Source organism: Crocodylus siamensis, chromosome 6, assembly GCF_052110815.1.
Source record: "Crocodylus siamensis isolate JL-2025a chromosome 6, ASM5211081v1, whole genome shotgun sequence".
Taxonomy (NCBI): Eukaryota; Metazoa; Chordata; order Crocodylia; family Crocodylidae; genus Crocodylus; species Crocodylus siamensis.
Genome location: NC_143400.1, coordinates 34,312,313 through 34,339,801, shown reverse-complemented (window position 1 = coordinate 34,339,801; position 27,489 = coordinate 34,312,313). Strand labels below are relative to the sequence as shown.

Sequence of the window (27,489 nt, the reverse complement as noted above, 5' to 3'; positions counted from 1 at the left end):
CCTGGGCAATAGCAATCATCGCTTGCTGAAATTCACCATCCAGCGCAGGGTGTCGAGGGCCTGCAGCAGGGCGGTAGCCCTAGACTTCAAGAGGGCCAACTTCAATGAGTTGAGGAGACTAGTGGGAGAAGCGCTGGGGTTCCCGAGAGCAGAGGAGCTCAGTACCCAAGACGAGTGGTCGTTCCTTAAGCAGTCGATACTCAGGGCCCAAGGGGTGACCATCCCAACAAGACACAAGGGGGGCAAGAGTGCCCGAAAGCCCCCCTGGCTCACCAAGGGTGTTTGGGAATGCCTGATTGCCAAAAAGGCGGTGTACACCCAATGAAAGGGGGGTGCTAGCTCCAAAGAGGAGTATACCTCCTCTGCTGGGGCCTGTAGGGGGGCTGTCAGGAAAGCTAAGGTGGACATAGAGCTAGGACTAGAGTCCAAGATCAAGGATAATAAAAAGTCCTTTTTCAAATATATAGGGAGGATGAAGAAGGCACCGGGGAACATGGGGCCCCTGCAAGATCTTCTGGGCAATCTGGTGGTTGCACTAGAGGAGACAGCAGACCTCTTTAACCAATTCTTCACCTCTGTTTTCGTGTGCAGGGACCGGGACTTCCCCACTGTGATACAAGACGGACTTGAGGGGGACGCCTCCAGACCTCAGGTTGGGGAGGACCGGGTTAGAGAGCTTCTGGAGGGGCTGGATGTGTTCAAATCAGCGGGTCCAGATGCTCTCCACCCCAGGGTGTTGAGGGAGCTAGCAGGGGTTATTGCAGGGCCCTTGGCACAGCTTTACGAGCGCTCGTGGTGCTCGGGCCAGGTGCCAGATGATTGGAAGATAGCCAACGTGGTCTCCATCTTCAAAAAAGGGAGGAGGGAGGACCCGGGCAACTATAGGCCTGTCAGTCTTACCTCAACCCTAGGGAAACTCTTTGAGAAGATCCTCAAGGAGCACATCTGTGATGGGCCGGCTTCAGGGATGATGCTCAAGGGCAACCAGCACGGTTTCATTAGGGGCAGGTCGTGTCAGACCAACGTGATTGCCTTTTATGATCAGGTCACAAAGGCAATGGATGCAGGTGTTGTCGTGGACGTGGTCTTTCTGGACTTCAGCAAGGCCTTTGACACCGTCTCACACCCCATCCCCATTGATGCCTACACAGTCAGATGGATTGCAGACTGGCTGAAGGGTCGGACTCAGAGGGTGGTGGTGGACGGGTCATGTTCGACCTGGGGGGAAGTGGGCAGTGGAGTCCCCCAGGGCTCGGTTCTCGGGCCCGCGCTGTTCAATTTCTTCATCAGCGATTTGGACGATGGGGTGAAATGCAACCTGTTTAAATTTGCTGATGATACTAACATTTGGGGTGAGGTGAGCACGCTAGCAGGGAGGGAAAGACTGCAGCAAGATCTGGATAGGTTAGAGGGGTGGGCTAACAAAAACAGGATGTGTTTCAATACTGACAAGTGCAGGGTGCTTCAATACTGACAAGTGCAGGGTGCTGCACTTAGGCAGTAGAAACCAGCAGCACACTTATAAGATGGGAAACTCCCTTCTTGAGAGCATGGAGGCAGAAAGGGATCTTGGAGTCATTATTGACTCCAAGATGAATATGGGCCGACAATGAGAGGTCACAGTTGGCAGGGCTAACCGGATTTTGTCATGCATCCACAGATACATCTCGAGCAGGTCCAGGGAGGTGATCCTCCCCCTCTACGCGACACTGGTCAGGCCGCAGCTGGAGTATTGCGTCCAGTTCTGTGTGCCCCATTTCAGGGGGGATGTGGCCAGCATGGAGAGGGTCCAAAGGAGGCCACCCACATGATCCGGGGACAACAGGGCAGACCCTACAATGAGAGACTGCGGGACCTGAACCTGTTCAGCCTTCACAAGCGAAGGCTGAGGGGGAACCTGGTAACCATCTATAAAACTCAGTAGCGGGGACCAGAAGGGTTTGGAAGAGACCTTGTTTCCCCTAGCACCCCCTGGCATAACAAGGAATAACGGCCACAAGTTGTTGGAGAGGAGGTTTAGATTAGACATCCGCAAGAACTACTTCACGGTCAGGGCGGCTAGGATCTGGAACCAACTTCCTAGGGAAGTGGTGCTGGCTCCTACCCTGGGGGGCTTTAAAAAGAGGCTTGATGCCTACCTGGCTGGAGTCATCCGAGCCCAGTTTTTGTCCTGCCCAGGTTGGGGGTCGGACTTGAATATCTACAAGGTCCTGTCCGACCCCAGTTCTGTGATTCTATGATCATAGAAAACGAGAGTTGGAAGGGACCTCAGGGGATCACATCTAGTCCAACCCCCTGCCCAAAGCAGGACCAGCCCCAGCTAGATCATCCTAACCAAGGCTTTGTCTAATCCTGCTCTGTGAGTTGAAGCTGGAGAGCTGATGTCTGCCAGCTTGATGGCCATCCCAGCTGCCGGAAGAGTGGAGGCTCTCCTGAGCTAGACAAGTCCCAGGGCCAGCTCCTCTCACGGCCTCTGGCACATGCTCCAAACAACGTGCATGGCTTGTGCAGGCAGGATCTTCTGATTCAACAGCTGACTTCCCTACTGTACTGCCTCCCATTTTTATTCATGCATTTGGCTCTGCAGCCCAGATGGCTCCCTGAGTCCTTTGCTTCTGGGGCTTTGTCCTGCCCAGGGTGGTGGGGAGAGCAGAGAAAGGCTTTTTTTTAAATAAGTCAAGGACACCAGTGAATGTAAGAACTGGAACAGGAGATTTGCACTGGAGGGGGAGCTGAGAGTACGGTCTGGCCCTGCCTTGTCCCCATTTCAATGAGCTCAGTCTGCCTTGAGAATAGCAATTTCTTTCTGAGCAGGGGCTGCAGCAGCTGTCTGAGCTCACAGCATGCCCTGAACTGCCAGTGTAAACCCAGTAAAGTGCAAAATGCCCTTGTTGGACACAGCCCTGCACCTACCAGAGCTCTTCCATCTCTATAGTAGCTCCTTGGGCAGAGAAAAGAGATCAAGGGAGTAAAAAGGCAGCTCAGAAGACTGAAGGAAAAGAGAAATGATCTCAGACCACTGGAGTGGGTCTTCTGGGGGCCGGGGCAGCTGGAAAGTTTCACACCAGCAAGGAATATAAGCTGTCCTTCCTCCTCCCACTTCTGTTTTTACCCTGTCCGGTTCCCGATAACATCCAGCATCGCAGCTTCCTGGAAAGACAGCTGGTGCCTGAGGGGCATACATTCCCATTCTTTGCAGATGCTGTGACTTTGCTGGGAGCCTTGCAAGCCTCAGGATGTTCAGAGATGCCCAGAAAGATCTCATCCCTATACTCTACACAACTCATTTCAGGCAAGGCTGGGCACAGGGTGGGTAGGTTCATGGCCTTCTTCACTTCAAAACCCTGAGCCCCGTCTTGCTTCCCATTGCAGTCAGTGGGAATTTTGTCTGAGGAAAGACCGATGGACAAGCAAGGGCCCTGGGATGCGAATGCAAAGAGAGATCAGCTGCCTCTATGGCAGTGTCCTTTCCCCTCACCTCTAGGATTTCCAGGGGCAGGCAGTGGGTCCCCCGTCTCATGCCTCCCCCCACTCCCAAGCACTCCAGGAGGCTTTCTAGGGCTCTATTATATTTCTGAGGCCCCGTCTCCAGTGACCACCGCCCTTAGGACTCTAGCTGCCACTTGCTGGAGTAGCGGACAGATTTCTGAGTCCAAGATTTGGCAGATGGCCCCGGAGTCCACAACCTGTGGGATCTGAGCTCCCCGACTTTGTCTGCAAAGCCAGTCCAGCCCCCACAGTGGGCCCATTTGGTTGGAAATTCCCACTAGCTGGGTGCTCTTCCCTTCTCCCCGCTCCGCATCGCCTCCTCTCCCTGACAGCATATGTCCCTATCAGTCTGGCTCGGCATATGACAACCTTCAGGCCCATGGGGGACTGGAACAGCGCTCACGGCACACTAGTGAATTGCCAGACTGTCAGTGGATTCATGCGGTGCTCTGCAGCAACAGCTCTAGCGCTAGAGTGGGGGTGGATATTTAAGTGATCTTGTTACCACCGTTAATTTACAAGAGAGTTTTAATTAGAGAACACCTCTGCTGAGCTCATTGGAGCCAAGGCTGTTTCTTGTGAGTCACTCCAGCCAGAGGGAGGAAACCAGTGCAGGCTGTTTCCGTGGAACAGGAGTGCAACACAGCAGGGTGAAGCCAAGGCATGATCAGTACATGCAAGGCTGGATCAGATCCATGATCCACTCTGGCCAGAAACCTGTCTGCAGCACAGACCAGAACCAGCCCTTCCAGGGACTAGGGATGGGGTGACCCACCCTGGCGAGGGCTCTTCCTAGTCCGTGTCAATAGGTATACGGTCCCCGTCTCATGTTACTCTGGAGTGAACTCACTTCCAATTGGATTAATTTTAGTGGAAACCCAGCAAAGCAGCCCCTGTCACTGTCTGGGCACACCTCTCACAATCCCTGACCTTGCAAGTCTCCCCTGAACATGAGGAGGTGGCAGCTTTCACCCTTCAGAAACCCTCAAACTAGCTGGACTTCATCCATTCATTGGCATCCCCCTGCTGTTCCCTGGGGTGAAAGAGCAGACTCCCCTCAAGGCTGCTTTCTCCTTCCCAAGAAGCAAGGATTTTTTTTGGTTGATATCTTTAGATATCTTTTTGAATGCTTGCCTTCTTCAGCTGTTACCAAGCACCAGCTTCACTGGATATTGGGTCCAGATGCCTGACTCAACTCCCAAAACAAGGGCTCCACTCTTAGTTTAGCTGCAGCCTGATATTTTGTGGTGCCCAGAGAAAATGCTACAAGGACGTGTTGGGGGCATACCTCAAGAAAACAGATGCCGACATCAACAGCGGGGAAAAGCTGGCTGCTAACTAACTCCAATTGTGCCGCAACATCAACCCAGCAGCAATTCACTTTGAAGGGCAACTAGCTTTGCCCTTGAAGCAGAGGAGAGAGAGAGAGAGAGAGCAGAGGAAGGAAAACAGAGAGAAATCCCAGCGTACAGCGTCTTCTCCCCTGCAGAAAGTCCTGCAGCTTCTGTGCATGGATCTGTGGCTCAAGGATTGGACTGTTAAGTCGCCTCAAGACCCATCAATGAGTTGTGGGAAAAACTATCCTCCAATCGAGAGATTGCCAACAATGAAAATGCTTGTCTACCTTTATCTCACTGTGCAGTTGGTTCAATAAAAGTTATACACCCAGAAAATCCTTGCCTCTCATCATTCTTGGACCATCAAGGCTACAACATCACCCTCACATCCTCCTTCCTCTGCATTTCTGCCAGGACACACTAGCTTTTAATGTCAGCAGCTGCTGTCAGCCTCATGCTATGCTCTGCAATGAGACGCAGGAGGCTTTTTGGCAAGCACCACAGTGCTAAGTGGCCCAGATCGGGTTATTACATTAAACCATGCAGCCATTAGCTCAGCCTCTGAACATCCTCTCTCAGTCAGGCTTTAAACAATTAAGTTTGTACCAAAAGGCAACATAACCTGGCCAGAAGTGTCAGCACCTCAAGGAGCCACTTCACGACTGGGATATGCAGGAGAACAGAACCCTTGGCAGACTCCCTATAAAGTGACAATGAACAACAGCTGCTAATTAGCACACATCACAAGCACCCTCTCAGAGCCAGACTGATTAGCTCCCCTTCATTACAGCACAGATTTAATTCTTGGCATTCCTGAAGTGCCTGTCTGCCTGGATGCCTCTCCCTACACAAAGCTGGTTTTGTCTGTATGGGGTTTTAGGAGCTTCAGCACTGCTGAACCTGCCCTGCCACATGCCTTCCCATGAGATCATGGTCTCACAGATGCCTCACTGCATCCTTGGGTGTTTTAATACCTTTGAGAATCTGGCTCCTGTTGCCATAGAAGGTCTGGCCAGTGCAGGGGCCTGCCATGCAACGCAGAAACGGGAAAGCTTGAGTGGATGCAATGCAATTGCCACTGCATGAAAATCTCTCAGCTGCACAGAGCAGAGCAGTACTTCAGGGCCCACAAAACAGACACCAAGTGATGGGGTCAGATCCCCACGCCAATCTGAAACAAGCAGACGTAACTGCAGAACTGCCCCAGGCTGAAGACCACGGTCCACATACATCCGGGTGCCTGGCTTGCTCCGGGTATCAATGCCGCAGGAGCTTCTCTGATCATGAGAAAAAGGTGGTGACCAGACCTGGGAAGCTTCAGTCCCGGACTGCTGTTGCTTGGTGTGCAATCAGTAGGGTGTTGCAAAGCCTGCACTGAGATTGCACAGGGGGGCGCACGCACTGGAGAGCAAGAGACTTGCAACTCCAGACCACAGACTGGAAAAGAATAGGGAGCCCCTCGTCATGAATCTATCTAGCGGAGGCGAGGAGACAGACCAAATGCACAGCCCTATTCTACCCATCCCCCAACTCCTCACTTGCCTCTGAGCACACAAGCAGAAGGGCACTTCACAGTTGTGCAAGGGATGAAATGCTGGTAGCGGCTCTTGGGAACCCAGGCTACCCTTTGCCTTCCCCAGATCTTGAAGCTATATTCCTGGCCTGGGACACGGCAAGATTTCTGTACTGTCTGAACAGGTACAGAACAACAGTGTAGTGTGCATTTGGCAGATGTGGAGGATAGTGGAGAAGTCTCAGGACCAGGCTGGAGGCCATCATGCCAAGTGTTCCTTGTTGCCCTGGCTTCTGCTTTGGCCGGAGAGCCACAGCCCCTCTCTACCTGCTGTGGCTCTGACCTCTGTGGTGCCCCAACTTGGAGCAGACAGCTCTGAAGAACACCCTACCCTGAACTCACTCAAGCTGGGATGAGGCCAGGATGCCATTGGGCTAATGCTATGGGCCCTGGCAAGCATTTCTAGGTATGCCGTAATCCTATTAATATACCTCTGCCCCACACTGCTATTTGGCCAGGGATATCTCTGCGAGTGCCTCAGGAGGGAGGCTGTAACATCCTGAAGGAGGCAGTGTCGTGCAGCAAGAACCTCCCGGCACTTGCCTGAACTCTTGCGATGCAGAAAACATTTAATTACAGAAGATGACATCAATGGTACCTGGCGTTTTGTATAACCTGAACACTTCAGGTAATTGCTGCGATTATAAGCCATTTAGAAAGCCTGCCTACATGGAAATACTGTAAAGAGGGCCTGAAGGGCTTGTATGGCGTAAGGTGAAGGAGCATGTCTGCTGCTAACTGTCCAAGAGGCCAGAACATGAAAGGATAATCAGGCAACTCCTAGGGACCCAGAGGAGAAATGTGTCTGTGTGCAAAGCAAGGGTTAACATCTGGAGTATGGATGTGCTGGGCTATCTGGGGTGCCCAGCTTTTAAGCAGTTCTTTAGTAAGAAGAAAAGCAACTCACAGCTAAAGCAGTCTCCCACCAGACACCTCTACACAGGTAAGTACATGACAGTCAGCTGGGGTGGGCCTGTCTTCAGACCAGCAAGTGCTTACGGCGTAAGGTCGTATTAACCTTTAGTGACAGACTCAAGAAATAAAAACATGGCATTCAAATAAAAGCGTTATTACATGTGCTCCAAAGCACTGAGTAGAGCTTTAGTTAACGAGCAAACTTGAGTTAAACCGCCCCCACCACCATTTTGAGCTGCAGGGCACTGACTACATAAGATGCTGTGGGTGTTGTAATTAGGGTGGCTCCTGAGAGCCGCTATAATTAAAACACCCTCCCCACCCCGGAGCACGTGTATAGGCACCCTAGGATCTGGCCCTGCATCACTGAAAATGGGATTCTGCCCCCAGTTTCAGTAGAAAGGGACTAGGGTCACACTGCAGGCATGTGGTTTGCATCAGGCTACCCGGCTAACCCAAAGGTGGCCCTTATCTGGGGCGCTGCAGGCAGCTTCTCTTAGTGCACTAGCTTTCTGCAAGAATGGTGAGTGCTCATCTACAACCTTGGCTCTGATCTGTACGTACAACAAGGCCAGCTCGATGCCAGGCAAATGATAGATACTGTGTCACAAGTAGAGGAAGAAAGAAAGATCTCTGGTGCATAAAGGGAAAGAACAAAGGCCATCTCTTCACAGGTATTTCCTAAGTGAGAAGCAAATTGCCATTCTGCTCTTCTGCAGCATCTGAGCATCTTTAAAGACTTTCTGAACAGAAGCAGACTGCAGAGTTCATGTGGGAAGGATCAAGCCCTAGCACATTCCTGCTTCAGCTCCATGGATTTGGGTCTCCGAGCAGACTTGGATGCTTGGGCCTGTTCTATCCATATGTGTAATAGCGATGCCCACTCCTATTGATAAATTGATAAAAATACCTCCTGCTTTTGGTTCTCTTTCAACCAGCCTGGGAAAGAGAGAGGCAAAGAATGAATGGCAATACCTCTATTAATGCTGGTCTTCAGGCCTGGATCCTAAGAGTTTCCTCGAACAGTAACAAAATCACATGTTATAAATTGCAGAGGAGCTCACATACCTACCCAGGAAAGAAACTAGAATAATTAAAAGCAGCTGGAACTACCAAGGTGGACAAACATAGCTCCTTGAGCATCTTAGATGAGGGGGTGACTGTCATTTCTGGTCTGCCTGGAGGTTTGGTGAACCCTGGGACTGGAGATGCTGGAGCTTTCTTCAAGTAGCTCTGAGCAATCCCTGCTGCAATGCAGGAGTCAGGGCCTGAGCCCCACAGCTGCAGAAAAAAGGAGCTTGAAGCCTTGTGCTTAATGAGCAAGAGCTGGTGGCCAGGGTGGATTAGAAGAGAGCTGGTGGGTGGAGCTGAGGAACTGTAGGCTTTTGAGATATGTAAGATTTAAATTAAAAAAAAAAAAAAAAAAAAAAAACCATTGAAAAGGGACCAGGTCTTTCCCCACTGTGCCTATGTGAATCCAGAGAAAGCCCAACACCTGGGAAGCGCATCTACATTCACACACGGATAGTGGAGAGGAAAAGGGAGCCTTCCTCCCGCTCCCCATCGTGCCTTATTTCAGCTGCTCAGTTGTTGCTAAGCATCCCAAGTCTGTCTATGCAAAAGCCCACGAGGATCACCGGCACAACAGGTTGTACCTTAAGCAGTCCATGGTTGCTCAGTGAAGGCAGGACTGGTTAGTATGTGGTTGGCCAAAGCAAGCCTAAAGGAAAGGGTGCTGGTAAACACTGTAGGCACTTCCAAATCAATCCCAAAGCCCAACACACAGGGGAATCTATGCTAGTGCAAGTAGCTCCTGCTTTCAGGAGAGAGACAGCCCCAGAGCCCAAGTCCCTGTTGCTAGACATCACCAGATACAAATCAAGCAAAGGAAAGGTATTAATGCTGGTACCTCAGTCAGGTCCTGCCTTTCTTTTTTATTATTATTAATATATTTTGTGTTCCAGGTCAAATCAGACAAATCAGTTCCAAATCATACTGATGGTGCAAAACTCAGTTGTTCTGAAAACCATATTGAATGAGCAGGCAAAACTCAATTGCTCTAAATGTTGTGTATGGTGCTACAACCGGTGAGCATCCTCTATCCCAGGCTCTTACTTGGGGACTTCAGATACTCCCAAATCCATTGGCAGGCATCCTACATGCCCAGAGGTCTTGGGATTCGGATATCTCCACCTGATCTGAGCCAAAGTGAGGTCCTGTCTCCACAGGTGGGTTTTCCATCAGCCATGTTCACCTCTAGAGCCACCTGCATTACAGGGGTGGGTAACATACTTGCACCTCATGCTGGGCATAGGTAGCAACAGATTGCAGGAAGCAATTGCAGAGTTTTGTGCTGGGGGAAAAGAGAAGGGAGCTGGTTGTTTTGCTTGTCTGAATGAAGGTGCAGTTTTAGCACCTGGATAAGGACTAAATGCACCTTCTTTAGCTGTTGAACTGGCAGCTGTCTGACCTTCCTCTTCATCAGTATTACCCTCCTGCCCATTGCCAAAGTTGCAGAATCTTAGGCAAGTTGGCACTGATTAGCATAAGTTGCCCAAGCAAGTCCAAGTGATGCACAGCAAGAACAAGCATCGAAATTATTGGCCTGAGTGCCTGCCCCTGAATCTGAGCGACAAATTAGGCTGAACGAGCAAATTATCAAGCACTTGAAGAAGAAAGGGGCTTGTGTGAACGGAGCAGCAGCCCCACGCTGGGCGACACAGCTGTGACTGGCATCCACAAAGTCACTGCCTAGATGCCAGGCAGGGAGAACAGCAGTGGTGGGAGGCAGCAGCCTGTAGAAACCTGTTGAGGAGCAACAAGCTAAGGAGAGCCATGTGTTAGCGAACATCCTAATTTACCAGCGCACCAGGGCATTGGGTTTGTTAGACAAGACCTTGCAATGCTGAGCAGATACAGGGTCGTTTTGCAAATCAGCCAGTCAGCAGGAAGATGCATTCAGACTCCAGGGACTCCAAAGTCCCAGCAAGACCTGGCTCTTTCCAATCAGGAAAGGAAACTCAGAGTTAATGAATGGGTCTATGCAAGTCATTTGCCTGTCCTTAGTATACCCCCAGGGTAGCTCAGCACCGTCAGCCCTTCAAGACTTGATCCTCAGAGCCCAGCAAAAGACACAGTTTGTACAGATAGAAAGCTGAGAGAGATGCCTCAGGCCACAAAGGAAGCCTGGGCTGGAGCAGCAAAGAGAAGACCGTTCTCAGCGAGCGTGGTAAGCACTGAACCATCCGTCCTGTCCTTGAGACTAAGTGAGCAGTGTTGAGTGGAGTGGAATAGACTAAACTGGGAACTCACGGGATCCTTGGAAGAGTCAGGACCATCATCTTGTCTGATAAAAGGACCACAGAGAAAAGAGTAAGAGGAATTCAGCATGAGACTGTGAATCACAGCTGTGCGCTGCCGGTCTCCAACAGCGATGCCTTACCCAGCTGAGAGGAATGGCCCTGCCGCCATCCCCTTCAGCATGGTTTTACACAAGGGATGCACTTCTCACCATGATTTCACCCCTTGCCCCTCATCTTACCATATTACAGGACACGGGTTTTCTCCCATGAGGACAACTCTGTACCAGGGTCAGCAACCAAATGGAGGGGCTGTAGGTACAAAGTTCCCTCCCCACCCTGGGAAGGATTTTCCCTGCTTACAGCCATCCTATACAGATGCTGTGGGGTGCTATTCTGGCTTTGCAGCATGAGATCCATCCATATACCAACAACCCATCTGTTAACATCAGCAGGACAGTGGATTATTGAGGAGCTGTGTACCCTCTGGCAGCTGTCAGGCCACGGGAATTTCTAGGCAATGAGTAACACAGCCAGATTTGTGATGCTAACACTGGCCACCGCTTTGTGCTGTGAGCACATTGCTTAATTAGCAGATGAGGAAGGAGCACTGTACACACGGGGGGTACAACTTAATAGCAGGAGACAACGGGGAGTAGAGATTACGTACAGAGGTAAGCAAGGTACCTTGGAGATATCATGCAGCAGCTCCATTGTGAGTGCCAGTTCATCCCAAGCCAAACCCCAGTGGCTGGTACTAGCAGAGTTGCACCAGGGATGGCGTTGGCCCGGCATGGACTGCTCCTCAGTACCTACGCACTTAGCCTGAGTCAGTGCTGGCATTAGACTGGCTCATTTACACAGTTGGATGTACTTGTGCTAGGTTCAGAGAAGGACTACCGAGAGACAGTGAGGTGCACATCAGCCCTGCACAGCCCAGGGCCAGGATTTCTTTACCCCGCAACTCAGAAGGGACAAAGCAAGGACAGAGCTGTCCCAACACATGGCTCTGAACCACCCCCACCGCCACGTTAATACAACCAGTTCGCTCATCACCAGAACGGAAATACCTTATATCTGCTGGGAATTGCTCCTGAAAAGTCACTCTTCCTGTCCTGTTCCCAGTCCAGGGTCTGTCCCCCAGGCTCCAGGACAAACATTGCAAGATACAGATCAAGAACAATCTCAGCCTGGAAGATGAGGAAGGGCAGAGAAACCCTGCGGGTCAAACCCCCGTGGCCTCCAGCACACAGCCAAGCTCTTAAAAAAAGCCCTGCTCGGTGCAGTTCTGGGGAGCCAGGGAGCGCTCCATCTACCCAACAAAGGGTGTTTGTACCCGAAAGCTTGCAAAAAACAATTTTTTTCCAATAATTTAGTTGGTCTAATAAAAGGTATTACATTTACCCAAAGACCCTTGGAGCCTCATGAACGAAGGCAGGCACAGGCAGCATCTTTCACCGCAGCATGCAGGTATCAATGCCAGTCAGGGGAGTACCAAGAAGATACGCTATCAGTGACCTCTGGTGGAAACCTCTCTCAGTCCAGCCCCCAGATAACTACATCTTTGTATCACTGCAGAGCCCAGAGGCCCCATCCAGAGCCAAACCATGTTAAGAGCTGCAGGAGCACATCAGTCAGCATATTCCACCCACACAGACTTTCAGGCTCCAGACAAAGCCCAGACCCAGATGGCCGCTGTGGAAGGAAGGAGTGACCAGCCTTCTGGAGACCTTGGCTTGTTCATAACTGAGCCTGCTGTCCTGCAAAGGGGTCTGCCTACAAGGACAAGGCTGGAAATAACAGTAAATGCAAGTTTCATAGGGACGCTTCAAAGAGAAAGAGAGACCACAGAATTCCCTTTAGCCAAAGCAAAGGCCTGGAGTATCCTAATCAGTCAAGCACCAAAGAGTATTGAAAGCCTTCCAGCAGTTCACAAGCCTGGAGGGCACAGGAGAGGACAGAGCCCTGGGTCAGGAGAGCATCTAGCAGCCTTCTTGTACCAAGCAGCCCGATAACTCCTGCTTGCAAGAAATGCAGCACCTGCAGCCCTGACCCCCACCAGCTCTCTGCATGAACCCTACTGCTACTTTCCAATGCAAGCCAAAACAGAGGCAAAGCTCATATCTCATCCAGCTGCCACTGACTTCCAGGCCAAATGACCAGGTCCCTGTTCAAATCACTCATTCCACTTTATACATTGTCCTTTGACAGCATCTGATGAAGTGAGCTCAAGTTCACAAAAGCACACGGTCTCTGAATATCTTATTGAGTTCATCTGTTAGGTGCATCTCTATGCTGCCTTCTGCCCGACTTCAGCAAACTACCTCTCTCAGGTCCCTGCTGACAGCAAGGACCACAGAGAGGACTTTGTAGCACAAGTCCAGAGCAAATCATAAAGTCACACCTCAGCCACTGCAAGGAGACAACTCTTCTAGAGTGGATGAGGAGCCTTAATCAATTCCCTGCAGCTGTGCCAGTCTTGCCAATCAGCACACTCAGCATCACAGCCTTCTCACCAGCCAACCCTAACCCTTTGCCTGCCTGCCTTGTGGCAGAGCCTTTGCACCTGGTCACAGCCCCTTTGCTGGCATCCTCAGGATGCAAACGTGTCACGAGTGCATTAGTACCCAGCAGTGCAAAGTCCGTCCTTGCCAGGCCTGGGAAAATACGGTTGTGACAATGCTCAGAGAATGGGTGGATGGGAGTCAGATCTCACTGACCGCACTGCCAACGGCATCACACGGAGTAGCTGTATGGCACCAGCACATGATTCAAACCAGCGTCACAAGCTCTGTGCAGAACCTCATCAGCCAGGCTGATTTGTGCTGGTATGATGAGCTGGCACCCGCCAACCCAGAGGTCATTTAGCACCGTGCTCATTGTGTCCAGGACGGGGGGGGCTCACGGGTCTCATTCCATGAGGCTTTCAGATAAACCTAAACAGCTCCTGTGCCCTTCGATGCAAAGCTTCTGGTTTCATGCCTTTAATGCATGCTTTTCAATAGTGCTATTCCTGATTTACATCCCTATGATCCAGCAGGCTAACTCATCTACTGCATCTAGGTCACCTTGACCATGAAAAGGGCAACCCATTATCTTTTGGGTATAACTTCCAGGGCAATTAATTGGTTCCCAGGGAGCTTTTGGATGAAACATGAATACTCACTAGGACTGCTCCAGAAAAGCATGTGGGACAAGTTTATTTGCATTTGTTACTAGAAAGCCCACCCCCTTCTCCCTTTCCCCCACACATCTCTGAAGCATTTGATGTAGGTGGCAGTGGAAAGGCCCTGGGGGACAGGGATGTTTACCACTCAGGGTGGAAGGCAGTGTGCTTGGGGAGTGGGAGGAAAAACCATCTGAGGTACCAGGAAAGCAGCCCAAGGGGCAAATCCAAGATGAATCATTTATTGTGACTTTGCCATCAGCTCCCATCCCCTTTCATTTTCTTTCCATCCCTGCAACTTCCTCAAAGGATCAATATGGGGGCAGGGTTGTTTGTCTCCTAATGATCTCCGGCAGTGTCTGCTCCAAAGCACAACACGCTTTGTCAAAGCCCAGCTAATGGTGTTACAACTACAAGCGACCAGGACCATGTGCGACAGCATTTACTCACAGTGGGGGTGGCACTACTGTGGTTCGGGGGATAAACGGTACAATGGAGCTCAGTCCTGAAAACACCCCTGAAAGAGACTGTGGTGCTGCTATTTAGGATTTTTTTTTCCCAAAAAAATTCCAAAAATGGTACCGCCTTCCTGTTTCCCTAAATGCACCCTGCTGGTCTAACTAGGCACCGTAATGTAGTATTTTAGTCCTAAATACTTGTGTGACCCTGTTTACAGTTAAAAAGCAGCTGTTCTCCATTTGAGAGGTGTTCACATTTTAATAATGGATGGTGTTTTTTATCTGCTGTAGAGAGATGGAGGTATGGATAGGTGCTTTTTTTTTTTTTAAAGAGCACATATGATGGATTGTGAGATTTGTAATTAGTCTTAGTAAAACGCTTTTGAGATGCTGGGATGAATGACACTATGAAAGGGCAAAGCAATATTAATATTCTCCCAGGACTGGTCTATAGTGGTATGATCGTGAGGAACATTAAAACCCAATCAAATCCTGCATGTAAATGTGTCAGCTCATCACTGCCAGCGTGCGACAGGCATTCCCCCTGCATGAGCAGCATTGCAAAGCTGCTGAGGAGCGTTCTGGACTGCTCCGGGTTATGGGTCATCAGGAGTACCAGGTATAGGGACTGTCCGAGACAGGTTGCAACACCGCTGAGAGCACCACACAGGCACCTACAGCCACTGCAGATGGCTTGGGGACTATTTATGTCCTGTGTTTACCTGCTGCACAGTGCACTCCAAGGATGGCTTCACCCAATGCCATCTCCCACCTCGCATTAGTAATTACAGCAGAAATGAAGAGAGGTTCCCAGAATGAGCTTGGCCTACTTCATTTTATTGTAGAGTAAAAAATACATGTACTGTAGCCCCTTCCCACCTACACCCTATCCCCACTTTGCCAGGGGACTCAGTGCTTCTCTGTAAAGACGAGTAGAACTGCTGCTACTATAATGTGCCTAATGGATTTGGACAATTATGCTCAATTAGAAGCTTTAATCACATTATTCTAGTGGCTGCTTGTTCAGGAAGCCTCCTGGCTACCTTTTACCCTATCCGGTCACACAGTGCTAGAGCAGAGCTTAATTTTATTTAGATAAATGGGCAACAGTGAATGAGAATCATCCCAAAATAAAATCAGCATCCGGAAGAACGCCGGCAGCACCCTTTGACTGACCTTGCAGCAGATCTATGAGACGTACTTCTATGGCCCCCCAACACAATAGTATGTGGTCACCTCTCAAGTGCATGGTGCTTCATCTTCCCAAGAACACGATGAAGGAGGGAAGGATTGTAAAGCTTGTATCAGTGGGGAAACTGAGACGCAATAAGATGGAGTGACAACACGTGGAGAGTCAGCAGCAGGGCTGGGGACCAGACTCACCATTTTGAGTCCCAGGCCAGTGCTGCAGCCACCAGTGCATCCCTGCCTCCTTCAGACTACAGAGCTGCTGTCCCCTTGGCGGTACCAACATGCTCCGGCACTGCTGGCTGGTTTTCAAGGAGCCTGAGCTGTGCCTCCACTGAACCCTCAAACACTGAGGCACTAGCAGGGCCAGTAGAGCAGGTCATGTACATGGGCTGGCACTGGTGGCACCAGTTTTGTCCCCAGCTTGTATATCAACCACTAAGACAGGCAGAATGCCTCCTGCTTGGGTAGAGAATGGCACGTGCAGACCCTGGCATCTCCTTCCTGCCTGTGCCATGAAGCACTAAGGGGGGGACATACACAGAAGGCAATCCTGGTAGCTCCTTGGTGCGCCTATGCCTATATCCAAATTGAGTGGCTCACAGATTTGGTAGGCACGTGGTCCTAGGGGCAGGTCCCGGAGCCGTTCTGCACCAGGGCAGAGCCAGTTCAGCCTGCGCAGCCCTGTGATCCTCACCCAGGTAGGGAATGACCTTGCTGTGGCCCCACACCCCTCCGTTTGTGCAGCAGGACCTGGGAAGGAAGGTCCTTTGCTGCAGCCTCCTCTGCAGCTCAGCTGGCTTCTGGCCAAAGCAGCCTGTTGCCTTGGGATTGCCTTTAACAGAAGACATTAAAAATCAAAGGCAGTACTGTGTAATCAGCTTCAAAGGAGACTCTTAGGAGGGAGGGAGGGTTATAGCTCACCCCTACAACCCCACTCGGGGAGTACTAGCACCTGGTGGGATACTTCGGCTCCACAAGCGTAGTGCTGACAAGGACAGGCTGGACAGCTCCCAGAGACTGGAGCCACAGGCAACAAGAGCAGAAAGATAACCCCCACACTAAGGAGCACGAGTCTTTGCTCCCCTGACAGAAGGGGTTAATGAGCCTGAGCTGGAGGAGAGCTCTACAATGGTTTTGAGTTTAACCTCCCTGGTGCTTTGGAGTTAGCAGCAGCCTTAAGCTGCACGGAGGGAGTCTGTGCTCTAACCTCAGCCCTACAAAGAGTGCCTCCAGAAAGCACACTAGCAGCAGGAGTTTTTCTCCAGGCTGTCACAGGGATGCCCCAAAAGGCCAGAAGTGTTGCAAATGTCTGCTGCAAAATATTTGCACGTGGGAGAAAACCCCAGACCTCAGTCCTGGTCCCCTGGCCTGGTCCAAGGTGGGGGGTGAGAACCAGCGCTGTGCAACTACCTGGAGGGAGTCCTGCAGAGACATGTGTTGCAAAGGCTGCACTGTGTCCTGCAGTTGTACCTAGACATGAGTCCCTCTGCTGCCGGCAGCACCGCTGCCCTGCTGGAAATGTTCGACAGAGAACAATCCGATCCGGCAGTAATCGCTACCTGAGCAAGAGCTTCTCCATCCTTGCCCATCGCCTGAAAAGCCCTTCCACTGCACTACTCTCGTTGCTGCTCACCCCCTGCACCAGGCATCCCAGACCCTCCTCTGCAGTGGGACTGGAGCAGATGTAGGGAGCTCATGCCTGAGGCACAGGCCTAGTGGGCAGAGCTGATCTGCAAGCAACAAAGGCCCTGATGTTGGTCAGCCCTTTGCTGCAGCCACACACCTGTCCCACTGCCACTGTGCCCACAGGACCCTGCCTAAGTCCCTTCCCCATTCCCCTTGGCTTTGCAAAAGCACCAACCAGCTCCAGAGCTGTTATTCTGGTGGCATCCTTCTTCCACTTGCCCAGGGTGGTGGGGGTCGCTCCCCGTAGCTGCTTTGGGGGCAGAGCAGAGGCAAACACTAGGCTCCTGGAGGTCGAACTCACCGTTTTATTGAAGGTCAGTGGGGTGGGGAGAACAGGCCATGCTGGGCAGAGCAAAGCTGCTGGCCCACTCACTGTCCCTTGCATGGTGGTCTGGGTGCTGGCTGAGTCCCAGCATCGTGGCCACCACTGCTTCATGGATGCTCTGGGCAACGTAATCCATGTTGCAGGAGTTGATGCTGCACATGCTGACCTGGCCATCTGTGTGAAGGTAGACGTGCTTGAGCTTCACGAGATAAGCCACCTGGACAGCTGCTGGGAAATGGACACCACTGTGGGACTGCACTGAAGCCTCCTGCCAAGCGTAGCAGAGTGTGGCCAAGAGCAGGCAGGCAAGGAGGTATGGCCTTGTGAGAACATGCTGGGAACCAGGAGTCCCCAGGTCCCTGGCCCTGGGAGTGGACGCCCCTGGCTAGGCACTTACGAAGCAGCCCCAGGAAGCTGTGTGTACCCAACTGGGTGGTGATGTGCTCCCAGGAGCCTGGGGTGCCCAGGATCCGCAGCTTCTCCTTCAGCTTGGCCCGGACCAACATGATCTTCTCCGCCATGGCCCGGAGACTCTGCTTCCTGCGGGACCGGAGATGGGGAACAGGGAGCTCACGGGGGGGGGAAGACCTGTAGTGGGGGCCTTTCCTGAGCCCACATTGACTCTGCGAGTCTAGGCAGGCAACGTGCATGAGGCTTGCACTGGAGGGGCAGGCCCTGGGTGCTTTGAGTGGGCAGCAAAAATTGCATGGTGCTTTCAGGCAGGGAAGATTTTCTCCAGGATCCCCCACCCCAGAGCTGGCTGTATCGTGCAGCTTGCGGTTTGCAAAGCACCCTAGGATGCTCCAGGCCTGAAGAGACCCTGGAAACACAGGGCTGTAACCTGGAGTCTCCAGCAGCCTCCGTCTGCTTCAGATATCAACTCAGGGTCCATCCTGCCACCCTGCAGGGACCATCCCCCGCCCCTCCCTTACCACTTGCTGCGCAGGGCAGGGTTGTTGAGCACAGTGGCAATGACGCGGGCACTGAAGCAGGTGGGGCTGGCCCACAGTGCTGCCGCCACCTTCTCCAGCTGGGACCGGACACGGGTCAGTGTCACGTTGTCCCTCGCCACCACGATCAGGTTCCCCACGGGCTCATCTGCCAAGGGATCAGGGCAACGTGGCACACCTGATGCGTGTCCCCCGTGCATAGGATAGGCAGCGCCGGGCCTGTCCCAGGCCAGCTTCTTCCTGCCTCCTCCCTCTCTGCCAGATGCCACCAGCCCAGCCCCAGCCTGCAGACCCCACTGCCCCGAGACTGCACCACAAGCATGCCTCCCTTCTGCTCCTGCGTCACCCATTCCCCTGCTCGCAGTGACACCTAGCGTCCACGCTCGGGCCCCACACCGTGCCAGAGGAGCACTGGGATGGCTGCACTCTCACAGGCAGCCCTGCAAGCATTGCTCTGCAGGGGAGGAGAAGCTGTGGGGGCCTCATGTCCCTGAGCCCTTGCCAGAAGCATTTTCAGCAGCTGCCTCACATCTGGCAGGGAGGTAATGCCCCATTTCCCTGCCCTCTTTGGGAAGTCATGGCCAGCCCCTTTCCTCCCTCCGTGGGCCCCGGGACGCACCGTATAAGCCAAAGATTCTGGCGAAAGACTGAGCACAGAAGAGCTCAAACCCTCTGGCCACAAAGTGCCGCAAAGCCCAGGCATCCTGGTCCAGGTCTCCGGAGGCCAGACCCTGCCCAGGGATGTCGAAGAAAGGGAAGAGATGCTTCCTCTGTGGATGCAGGGGTGGGGAGGGGACATGCAGTGAGGATCTGTCTGTGTCAGGGACAGGGCAGGTGGCAGCAAGAGTTGGAGAATAGCGGCGTTGCTCTGCTCTCAGACTCGCCTCCATGACTCGGCCGACTTCTTCCCACTGCCGCGGGCTCAGGCCGGTTCCCTCAGGAGCATGCAGCAAAATGATGGAGCCTTCTGGTGAGCTCTGAAAGCCAGAAGGGAGCTCAGTGGGCAGCATGAGCAGGCGCTCATTCAGTCCCTGTAGGATGCACCCAGACACGGGTTAGGTCCAGGAGGCGCCCCACACAACTTATCCCTACCTCCAGCACCTCCAGGAAGTCCTCCAGAGCCACATCCAGCCTCTCCGAATCCCAGTACAGGTAGGGACAGATATCCACAAAGCCAGCATCCTGGAATATCCCCTGGAAAAAGTCTGCAGGGACACAAATCATGGCATTCGTAAGTCTTTAATCAGTCTGCGGGCTCTATCCAGGGGCTTGCCATGTTCTGCGCTGTAGAAGATGTCACAAACCAGGCAGAACGGCAGTGCGTAGGCAGCAGGGCTCTGCATGCCCCCGTCCCTGCAGCGAACAAAGCTGCCTGAGACCCATCTGTGCCCATGCGAGCTCTTTCTAATACTGGTGCTGTGTAAAGAGCTGTCAGCATCAAACGAGTCTCCACTCCAAGCTCCATGAGCTAGGCATAGAAGAGCAACTGCCAGCTGCCTCCAAACCTTCTGCAGGGAAGCCTGTGCAGGGGAAGTCGGTGATCCCAGCTACCAAACTCTCTAAAAGCATCCCCTGCCCCCAGGACTAGACCTTCTTGTGGATCATTTGAGAGGGTGGCAAGAAGTCAGCATGCCCCCACTCACCTCCCTTCCCAGCTGCCCCTGGCTCACTGGGGAGTTCAGGGTTCAGGGCATTATTCTGGCCCCTCAAAAGCCCCAGGCAGCGGGAAGGTGCTTGCACCATGGACCGAGCCTGGCCTTGGCAGCAGCACCTGCCTCAATCACCCAGCTGTGCTGCAGCCTTGCACTTTCCACTTAGGCTCCTGCCACCCTGCAGCAACTGCCTTGCTGTCTGTCGCCCAGGCCGGCTGCTCCGGCACTTCACTCACCCAGCTGGTGCGCAGCGATATAAACCCTGGCTGGGCCCAGGCTGTGCTGACAGTGCCAGCGCCGCAGGAATTCAGCTCCAATCCGGAGAGCTCCAGTCACTCCCACTGTCTGGACACCACCAGCCTGACTCACACAGAGACGAAAGGGAGTCACTTTCCCAAGCTCCCCCCGCACAGAGGCAGGGCTGCTGCAGCTCCTTCCGACTCGAGCCTGGCCTGCCTGCCAGAAGGCACGCTGCTGGAAACAGCCTCCAAAGAAGAGCTGCCATGACAAACCCTAGCAGCATGCAGTGCTGGGTAGGACCAGGAGGTTGGCAGGATGCTTCTTTGTCTACCCATCCAAACTACCCCCCCTCCATGAGCCAACAGCCCCAGACCAACTCCCACTCCACCAAGAGGCATATGGAGCATTGCTTCTGTGTTGCTACCAGGTAAAGCCTGCACCAGGAAGTGAGACTAGAAGAAAACCCCCTGCCCAGGCCAGGGATATCAACAGTAGCATCTGCTTTTATCGTGTCTCTCACCCCACTGCCCCTTCCGAAACATGGCAGGCAGCAGAACACAGAAAAAGGGCTTCAAAAACATAGTTGTTCCCTTTAGGTTTTTCTTTCTTTTGTTTTGTTTTTTAATCAAAGCTCTGCCCGGGCTGCTATTTTCCAGCTGGAACAATGTGCATGTGTCCCTGGCTGATGCTGGTACTCTCAGCCCCCACTTCTCTCCTAGTGCGGAAGGAAAGCCTGCAGGTCAAGATGCTGCCAGTATCAAGAGGTCTCTCAGACACCTGAGGATTTCCAAGGCCAAATCCTCTGCTTTCTAGTCCTGCCCACTTCCCTGGAGCTGATGAGTCCTGCATTGTAAATACAAACACCAGTCCCAACCCTGTGCATTGGGAGAGAGGGGAACACATGTTGTGCTAGCGGGGATGTGCTTGGATTATTGCTCCAGGAGTGCAGAGCTGCAAAGCGCACATGGATGGGGGTGATGTCCTGAGTTACAACAGCCCCTGGCTTGCCTGCAGTTGGGCTAGGGGCTTTGTATTGAACGCACATCCCTGCCATCCTTTCTGCAGGGCTCAGCCCTAGTTGCCAAGTGGCATCAGCGATAGAGCAGCAGAGATCTGAAGAACGCTCTCAGAGGAGCACCGACAGGCTGCGGGATCCATACCCTGTTCTCGAGGATCGCCTGGCTCTCCCGACCGATCGCCAGCTCTGTGGCTGCCCTGGTGAACTCGGGGACCCCACACACCGGGAGGCCCTCATAGTCTCGTGTGGGGTCCCCGGCCACCAGCTGCAGGGCACGCAGCACTGTAGGGCAAACCCAAGCTTCACCTGTATCTATCCGACAGCCTGAAAAGAGAGAGGGTAGGCCCAGCCCCACGGTGGTGCAGGAGCATGCTGCTGCCACCTTCCAGCATCACCCCACCAGCCCCAGCAAAGCAAACACCCCCGGTGCAGGGGAGCAAGGCTCATCGCCACTGTGCTGCACCCTGACTCCCGCCCCAACCCTTCTTCCATGTCCTTGCCCAGAGCTGCTGCAAGGTTTGCCCTGGCACTACTTGTTCCAGTTTTCAACCCTTTTCCTTAGTTGCACGTGGCGGGAATACTGTTGGGTGGAAGGCACTGGGGACAGGTGCCCTTTGCTTTGCCCAAGGATGATGCTCTAGCCCCCCTTCTGCAAAGGACCCATTTGCAAGGAGTATTCTCCTTTCGGTGCCTGCAACTCTGCCATTCAGCACCAACAGCCTCCCTCACCCCTAGCTTGACAGCACTGCCCTTGCCCCCTAACCCCACTCCCAGTTCACTCCCTGGGACATTCAACTGCCTCCTGTCCTCTGTGCTGCCCCGTCCACGAGAGCCCTGGGGTCACAGTCCTACGTATTGCCTTGTGCCCCGCCACCCTGCACCAAAGCAGCACTCGACCCTCAACAGGGATCGAGCGGAGTCCCTACCCCGGCTGTCCAGATACACCTTGTCAGGAAAGGGGTCCTCCATGTAGGCACAGAGGAGCTCATGGGCTTCCCTGGCGAGCGGGACATCGAGGAAGAGGGACAGAGCAGCCATGCCCCAGCTGGGCGAGAGCAGGCAGGACAGGCTTTGCTCGTCACGTCTCCAGCCCCGCGGGCACCCAGTCCAGCGCTGCAACTGCCGCTGGGCCCGCGCTGGGCGCTGGAACACCGGTTGTCCCGGCAGCAGCTGCCCCGGGAACAGCCGGACGAGCTTGCTGGGTGGGGGTCTGCAGGTGCCATGTGCCAGAGCCCTGCCCGAACAGGAAGGCTTGCTGGGCAAGCGGGTCGAGCGCAGCCAGGGAGCTTGGCAGGAGACACCCAGCCAGGGAATGAGGGAGGTCACGGGTGATAAATGAAGAGGCTGCAGGGAGAGAGGACAACACACAGCAGCGTTTAATCATCTCGGAGCAGCACAGCGCAGCTTCCGAACTTCCCAGTAACAGTCTCGCCGGCCGCAGACCTTGTCGCTGAGAGCTAGACAGATTCAGCAGGATGCTGTCTGAAGGGAAAACAAGGAGTATTTAGTCTGACCTGGCTCTGGACCATGGCACAGAAGGCAGCTCCAGGCTGGGAAAGGACAAGGATGCCAAGTCTCCAGCTGCATCACCCTTTGCCAAAGGTGCAGAGGCCACTGGATAAGGTCCCACCCCATAGTCCAGCTTTATCCAGACCAATGGAGCCATGAGGCCTATGTGGGGGGGGGCAGACTCCCTAAGATGCTGTATTTTAGAGACCTGGGTTACAGAACGGGTCGAGTGCACAGTGCACCTCCTGTGGATCAGGCCCTTTGGAAACTAAAGTTATTTGTCACTTCAGAAAAACACCTATGGCGACAACACGCTGATGTTGTACCTCCTTCAGAGCTGGACTTCAAAACACACCAGCCAGGACCCACGAGGGACACCAGTCCAGCAGAGAGTGCAAGCCAGGGAGGCTAGTGGGACAGGCACCAAGTGTGACCAATGATCTCCTGTGTGCACTGAGAGTGCTTCCCACTAACAAAACAGACATCCTGGCACAAGACAGCTAACGCTAAAATTAATTACCCCCTCTTCTTCCGCTACACTCTTCTCCTTCTCCTCCACCTCTGCTTCTGTCTCTTCTTCCTCTTTCTCCAGTCCCTCACAAGTTGCAACATATTCTTCATAATCTTTCACTGGAAAGACATGAGAATTGCAAAGTGACAGTCAATAGGAGCTACTGCTCATGGACACCAAGTAGCTGGCAGGGGCTTTGCACGGGTAAGTAAGTATCACCAGGATGTTGGCAAGATGCAGAGGGTTACCAATGGTGCACATAGGAGATACTGCAAGGGGGAAAGGAGGGGTGTTGACTGAGATGCATGCAGTCCAGAGAACACCACCCACATTCCCAAAGACATGTGCAAAGGATCGTGCACCAGGAAAACATCCTCTTCCTCATGGCTGGTGGGGTTGCAACCTGGCTGCAACCAGGCCTGGAGCAGATGACCCCTCTAACCTAGGAATGCAGCAGCAAAGGAAAGGGGAGGAAGAGGAGGAGATAAAGTTCTGCATAGACCGCTGCACCTCCATAGCACCCTCAAGGTTCATATCGCCAACTCAGCAGCCATGGGCAGAGACAATGGGACTTGCTTAAAGCCACATAGTAAAGCAGTATCAGAGAGCTTCTGGCTCCTAGTTGTGCGATTAACCCCTTGGTAACGCACCCACCGCTGGCGCAGTGTTGTCACAGCGGCCGATGGCAAGGATCAGAGTCTTACTTACAAATGACATGTTGTCCGTGGAGATAGACTGGCCCCGTTCCAGATTTTAACACAAAATCCACAGGAGGGGTAAATTCAAAGCCGTCCAGAGTGGCCTGAAACAAGGCAGGGATGCTACATGGAGCCACTGGGAACAAAACAACATTCTGGTAACACACCCCGGGGAAAGAAGCTGCTTCAAGAACAACTCAGCACACAGGCAAGCTACAGCAAAGGCAGCAGGGCCGTATGACTGCATCACCCGCTGTCTGCACCGCCCCCCTGGCAGGCTGTATTAGGCAGTGACCTCTGTGCCATGCAATGGGCAATAGGCTGTTATCCAGACAATGGGGACGCAGCTCCCCTGCAGGTCCCAGGGGCACACAAGCATGTTGCAGTTGCCCCCTTCCACCTTCCCAGTGGGCAGGGATGGTGGCGAAGGAGGCTGTGTTAACTTAATGTCTGTATGCCACTCTGTGTTACCATGGGGAGAACGGAAAGCTTCAGCGATGCGATGGGCATCGGCGTGTTGTCACCATAGGTGTTTTTTGCTGCTACAGCCACCACGTTAAGCTCGTCCTTGGCCTCTGCCCCGAGACAGATCTGTGGAATAAGCACGTCATCAGCACTGGGCTGTGCTGGCAAAGGACCAAATCTCATGCGGCGAGCCAGTGCCCCGGAGAAGAGCCAGGCCCCTGCTACCAGCAATCAGCTTGCAAAAGGCTGCGTGGAAGCACCAGGGCATTGGGGAAATTCCCTTCTGCCAAACCAGTCTATACCCATGCAGCGTCTGATGCAGACCCTGAGCACTGGTAGGCAATATCAAAGCAGGGGGAGGATCCCAGAGCAGCAGTGCTGTGGGGGGGTTTCTGTGTGGGCAGTGGGAAGAACAAATCCTGCCTCTGGTCAGAGCCTAGATATACCCCTACCCATCAGCAGGGCTCCCCAGAAAACCCTGCATCTTACTGTTTTCAGTGAGACCAGGTGCTCCAAGAAGTCATCCTCTTCCTTCACGATATACTTCCTGGTGCTGGCATTCAGCTCGCAGCCTAGAGAAACACAGCTGAGCACATGGGGATGTTTTTTCCCTAAGCAAACCCATGCCATGTATAGAGGAAAGCCTTGTGCAAAGCCAGTTTTTTTGCAAGTTTGTGTATTGGGAATGCTTAAACTTCTCATTCCCACAGGCAGTTCTAGCCCAAAGACATCTTGATACAAAAAATTGCCAAGCTAAACCTTGATACCACACTTAGTTGAATACAAGACAAGGGTTTTTCTCCCATCAGCATGGGTGGGAAAGCCCCTCATCTTACACGCACTTACAAGGAAACCTCATTAAATACACCAGCTATCATCAAACTGCTGCCAAAATACAACAAGTGCTCAGTAATGGAAACCAACTATGAAGTTGGTTAAATGCACCCAACACTAACTTGACTATAAAACGCAGGACCCACATTGGGCAAACATGCTGATAACAACCTACCACAAGATTATTTTTTTTAAATTCCACGTTTCTAGCCAAATTAGCCAAATCGGTTCCAAATCCTATCAACTGAGCAGAGTTCAGTTGTTCAAGTCTGTGCAGCACTACCACAGGCAAGCATCCTACCTCCCAGACTCTTACCACAAAAATAAATTCATGCACTATCAAGCAAGACAAGGGACATCTGAACCCCAACGCCTCCGGCTCCAAGGCTTGCATGTTGGATGCCTGCCTGGATTTGGGGAGTATCTAAAACCCCCAGACTGATCGGCCTGGGGGGAGGATACTTGCCCAGTGGCAGAGCTGCACAGGCTTGACAACTGAGCTCTGCTCAGTCAAATTTTGGAGCTCGATTATTGTGCTTTGCCCGACTGAATTTGGAACAGATTTGGCCATGAACAAGATATATAGATACAGATATATATCCAAGCGCTGCTTTAAAGTATGCATACGAAGTACCTGTGCTAAAAACTTGTAACGGTTCCATAAAAAGGTAATGTATGAATTCTGGATGAACCAAGTATATGGGCATTATATGCAGATTACTATGGCTACATTTAATTTCAAGGTTATTGTTTTCAAATCTGCTTTATTTTCTCTTCTATAGCAGTGGGAGGGAAACAAATTCAAGGCAAACCTCCAATAATTAGCTTCTCTACCTGGAGAAGTATAACACACTTATAAATTCCCCATAGATAAAATCTAATTATTGTGGGGATGGGTCATCTTATAGTTAATATTATAAGGGTCATTTTATATCTGAGTAAAGAGCTGCTCAGAAAGTGGATTTTACAACCAATGAAAAGTTTCAAGACTTCAGGAATGTCCTATCCTTAATCAGGGAAAAGCCAAAATTTTGAAGCTTTCTGTGAAATGAGATTCCATGGGGGGGAAAAAAAAGGTATGCTTTTTTACAATCAAAAGGCATTTTTCTGATAAATTAAAAAAACAAAAACAAAACCTAAACAAACATATGTTTCCGTTCCAGCTACTTTCCTATTTCTGATATTTTAAAGCACATTCAATTCTGAAACCATATAAAGCAGTGCTTTCCATCCTGAAAACACTGGCTTGTTAAAACAAGTGTCCCATGGTTTTCTCAAAACCATTTTTTAAAGAAAATAAACAGCTGTTCCCAAAAAACAGTTTGGCTTCATCCAAATGGCATTCTCCAACAAAAAAGTTTCTACCAGCGGCATTAACACAACTCGGTGGCTCTGTTGCTTTGCTTCCTTCATTTCATTGTTCCTGAGCCAAAGAAAACATGGATGATTTAAGTCTGGATTTGAAGAGCTGGAGTGGGGCTGGAGGCACTGGTCTTATCTAGGAAGAAAGCTTCAAATACTGCTACATAGCAGCTATGGGCAGAGCTGCCAAAGGGTCTGGAGCCAAGCTCACAGGGGGACTCATATGCCTGAGTTCAGCCCCACATATGCATGGCCAGTGAGAGGTACTGGGCCAATATTGTATGCTGCTCAGGACCTTTCAAAAGGGAAAACTTTGCTAACTTCTGGCATCAGGATTGCACATGCTGCCCTCAAGGGGATAAAAGCCACTTTTCTCCCCCTTGCCAGCTGCCCATGATGAAGGATCCTTACCCCACAAGACAACCACAGGTTTTTCCTCATCAGACAGCAAGCTGGGAAACGGGAGAGGCGAAGTCATGGTGCTCTGTAGCGGCAACCTACAGGGAGTTACAGCTCCTAGAGGAACAAACACAGCAGAGGAAGCAATGCACACCTTGCTTCTTACCAAAGAACAGAAAAGTAAGTGAGCAATTTACTGATCCTCCTGGTTTTTTCACCAAAATCATACAGCCAGCAAGGAGCAGCAAGGAGACTCCTCCATGCTCAGCATCATGTTCGAAGAGCAGTTTGCTTGCTGTAACACAGGTGCAATCAGTGTAAGGTGTTATGCCTGCCCAGACAGCAGAGTAGCTTAATGTTATGTTGTTATAATGGGCAGGATATAGTTTACCGAGCCCCACACCAGCATCAG

The 27,489-nt window shown here is 52.1% G+C and overlaps 2 protein-coding genes across 2 annotated transcripts; both read right to left on the bottom strand.

Moving 5' to 3' along the window:
* Positions 1 to 17,419: 17,419 nt before the first annotated feature.
* On the bottom strand, positions 17,420 to 22,472 carry GOT1L1 (glutamic-oxaloacetic transaminase 1 like 1). The gene is made up of 9 exons (XM_090053907.1): positions 22,226 to 22,472; positions 21,442 to 21,623; positions 20,278 to 20,401; positions 19,482 to 19,594; positions 19,274 to 19,366; positions 19,009 to 19,159; positions 18,372 to 18,537; positions 17,837 to 17,979; positions 17,420 to 17,664 (listed from the first exon to the last, which is right to left on the bottom strand). The coding sequence occupies exons 1-9, from the start codon at positions 22,335 to 22,337 to the stop codon at positions 17,420 to 17,422; spliced, it is 1,329 nt and encodes a 442-aa protein (XP_089910033.1). The 5' UTR covers positions 22,338 to 22,472.
* Positions 22,473 to 22,675: 203 nt separating this feature from the next.
* On the bottom strand, positions 22,676 to 27,163 carry LOC149862290 (nucleoplasmin-like). Its single transcript, XM_090053906.1, has 6 exons — positions 27,090 to 27,163; positions 24,972 to 25,054; positions 24,489 to 24,608; positions 24,028 to 24,121; positions 23,329 to 23,438; positions 22,676 to 22,756 (listed from the first exon to the last, which is right to left on the bottom strand). Exons 1-6 carry the CDS (start codon positions 27,154 to 27,156, stop codon positions 22,676 to 22,678), a joined length of 555 nt encoding a protein of 184 aa, XP_089910032.1. The 5' UTR covers positions 27,157 to 27,163.
* Positions 27,164 to 27,489: the final 326 nt, after the last annotated feature.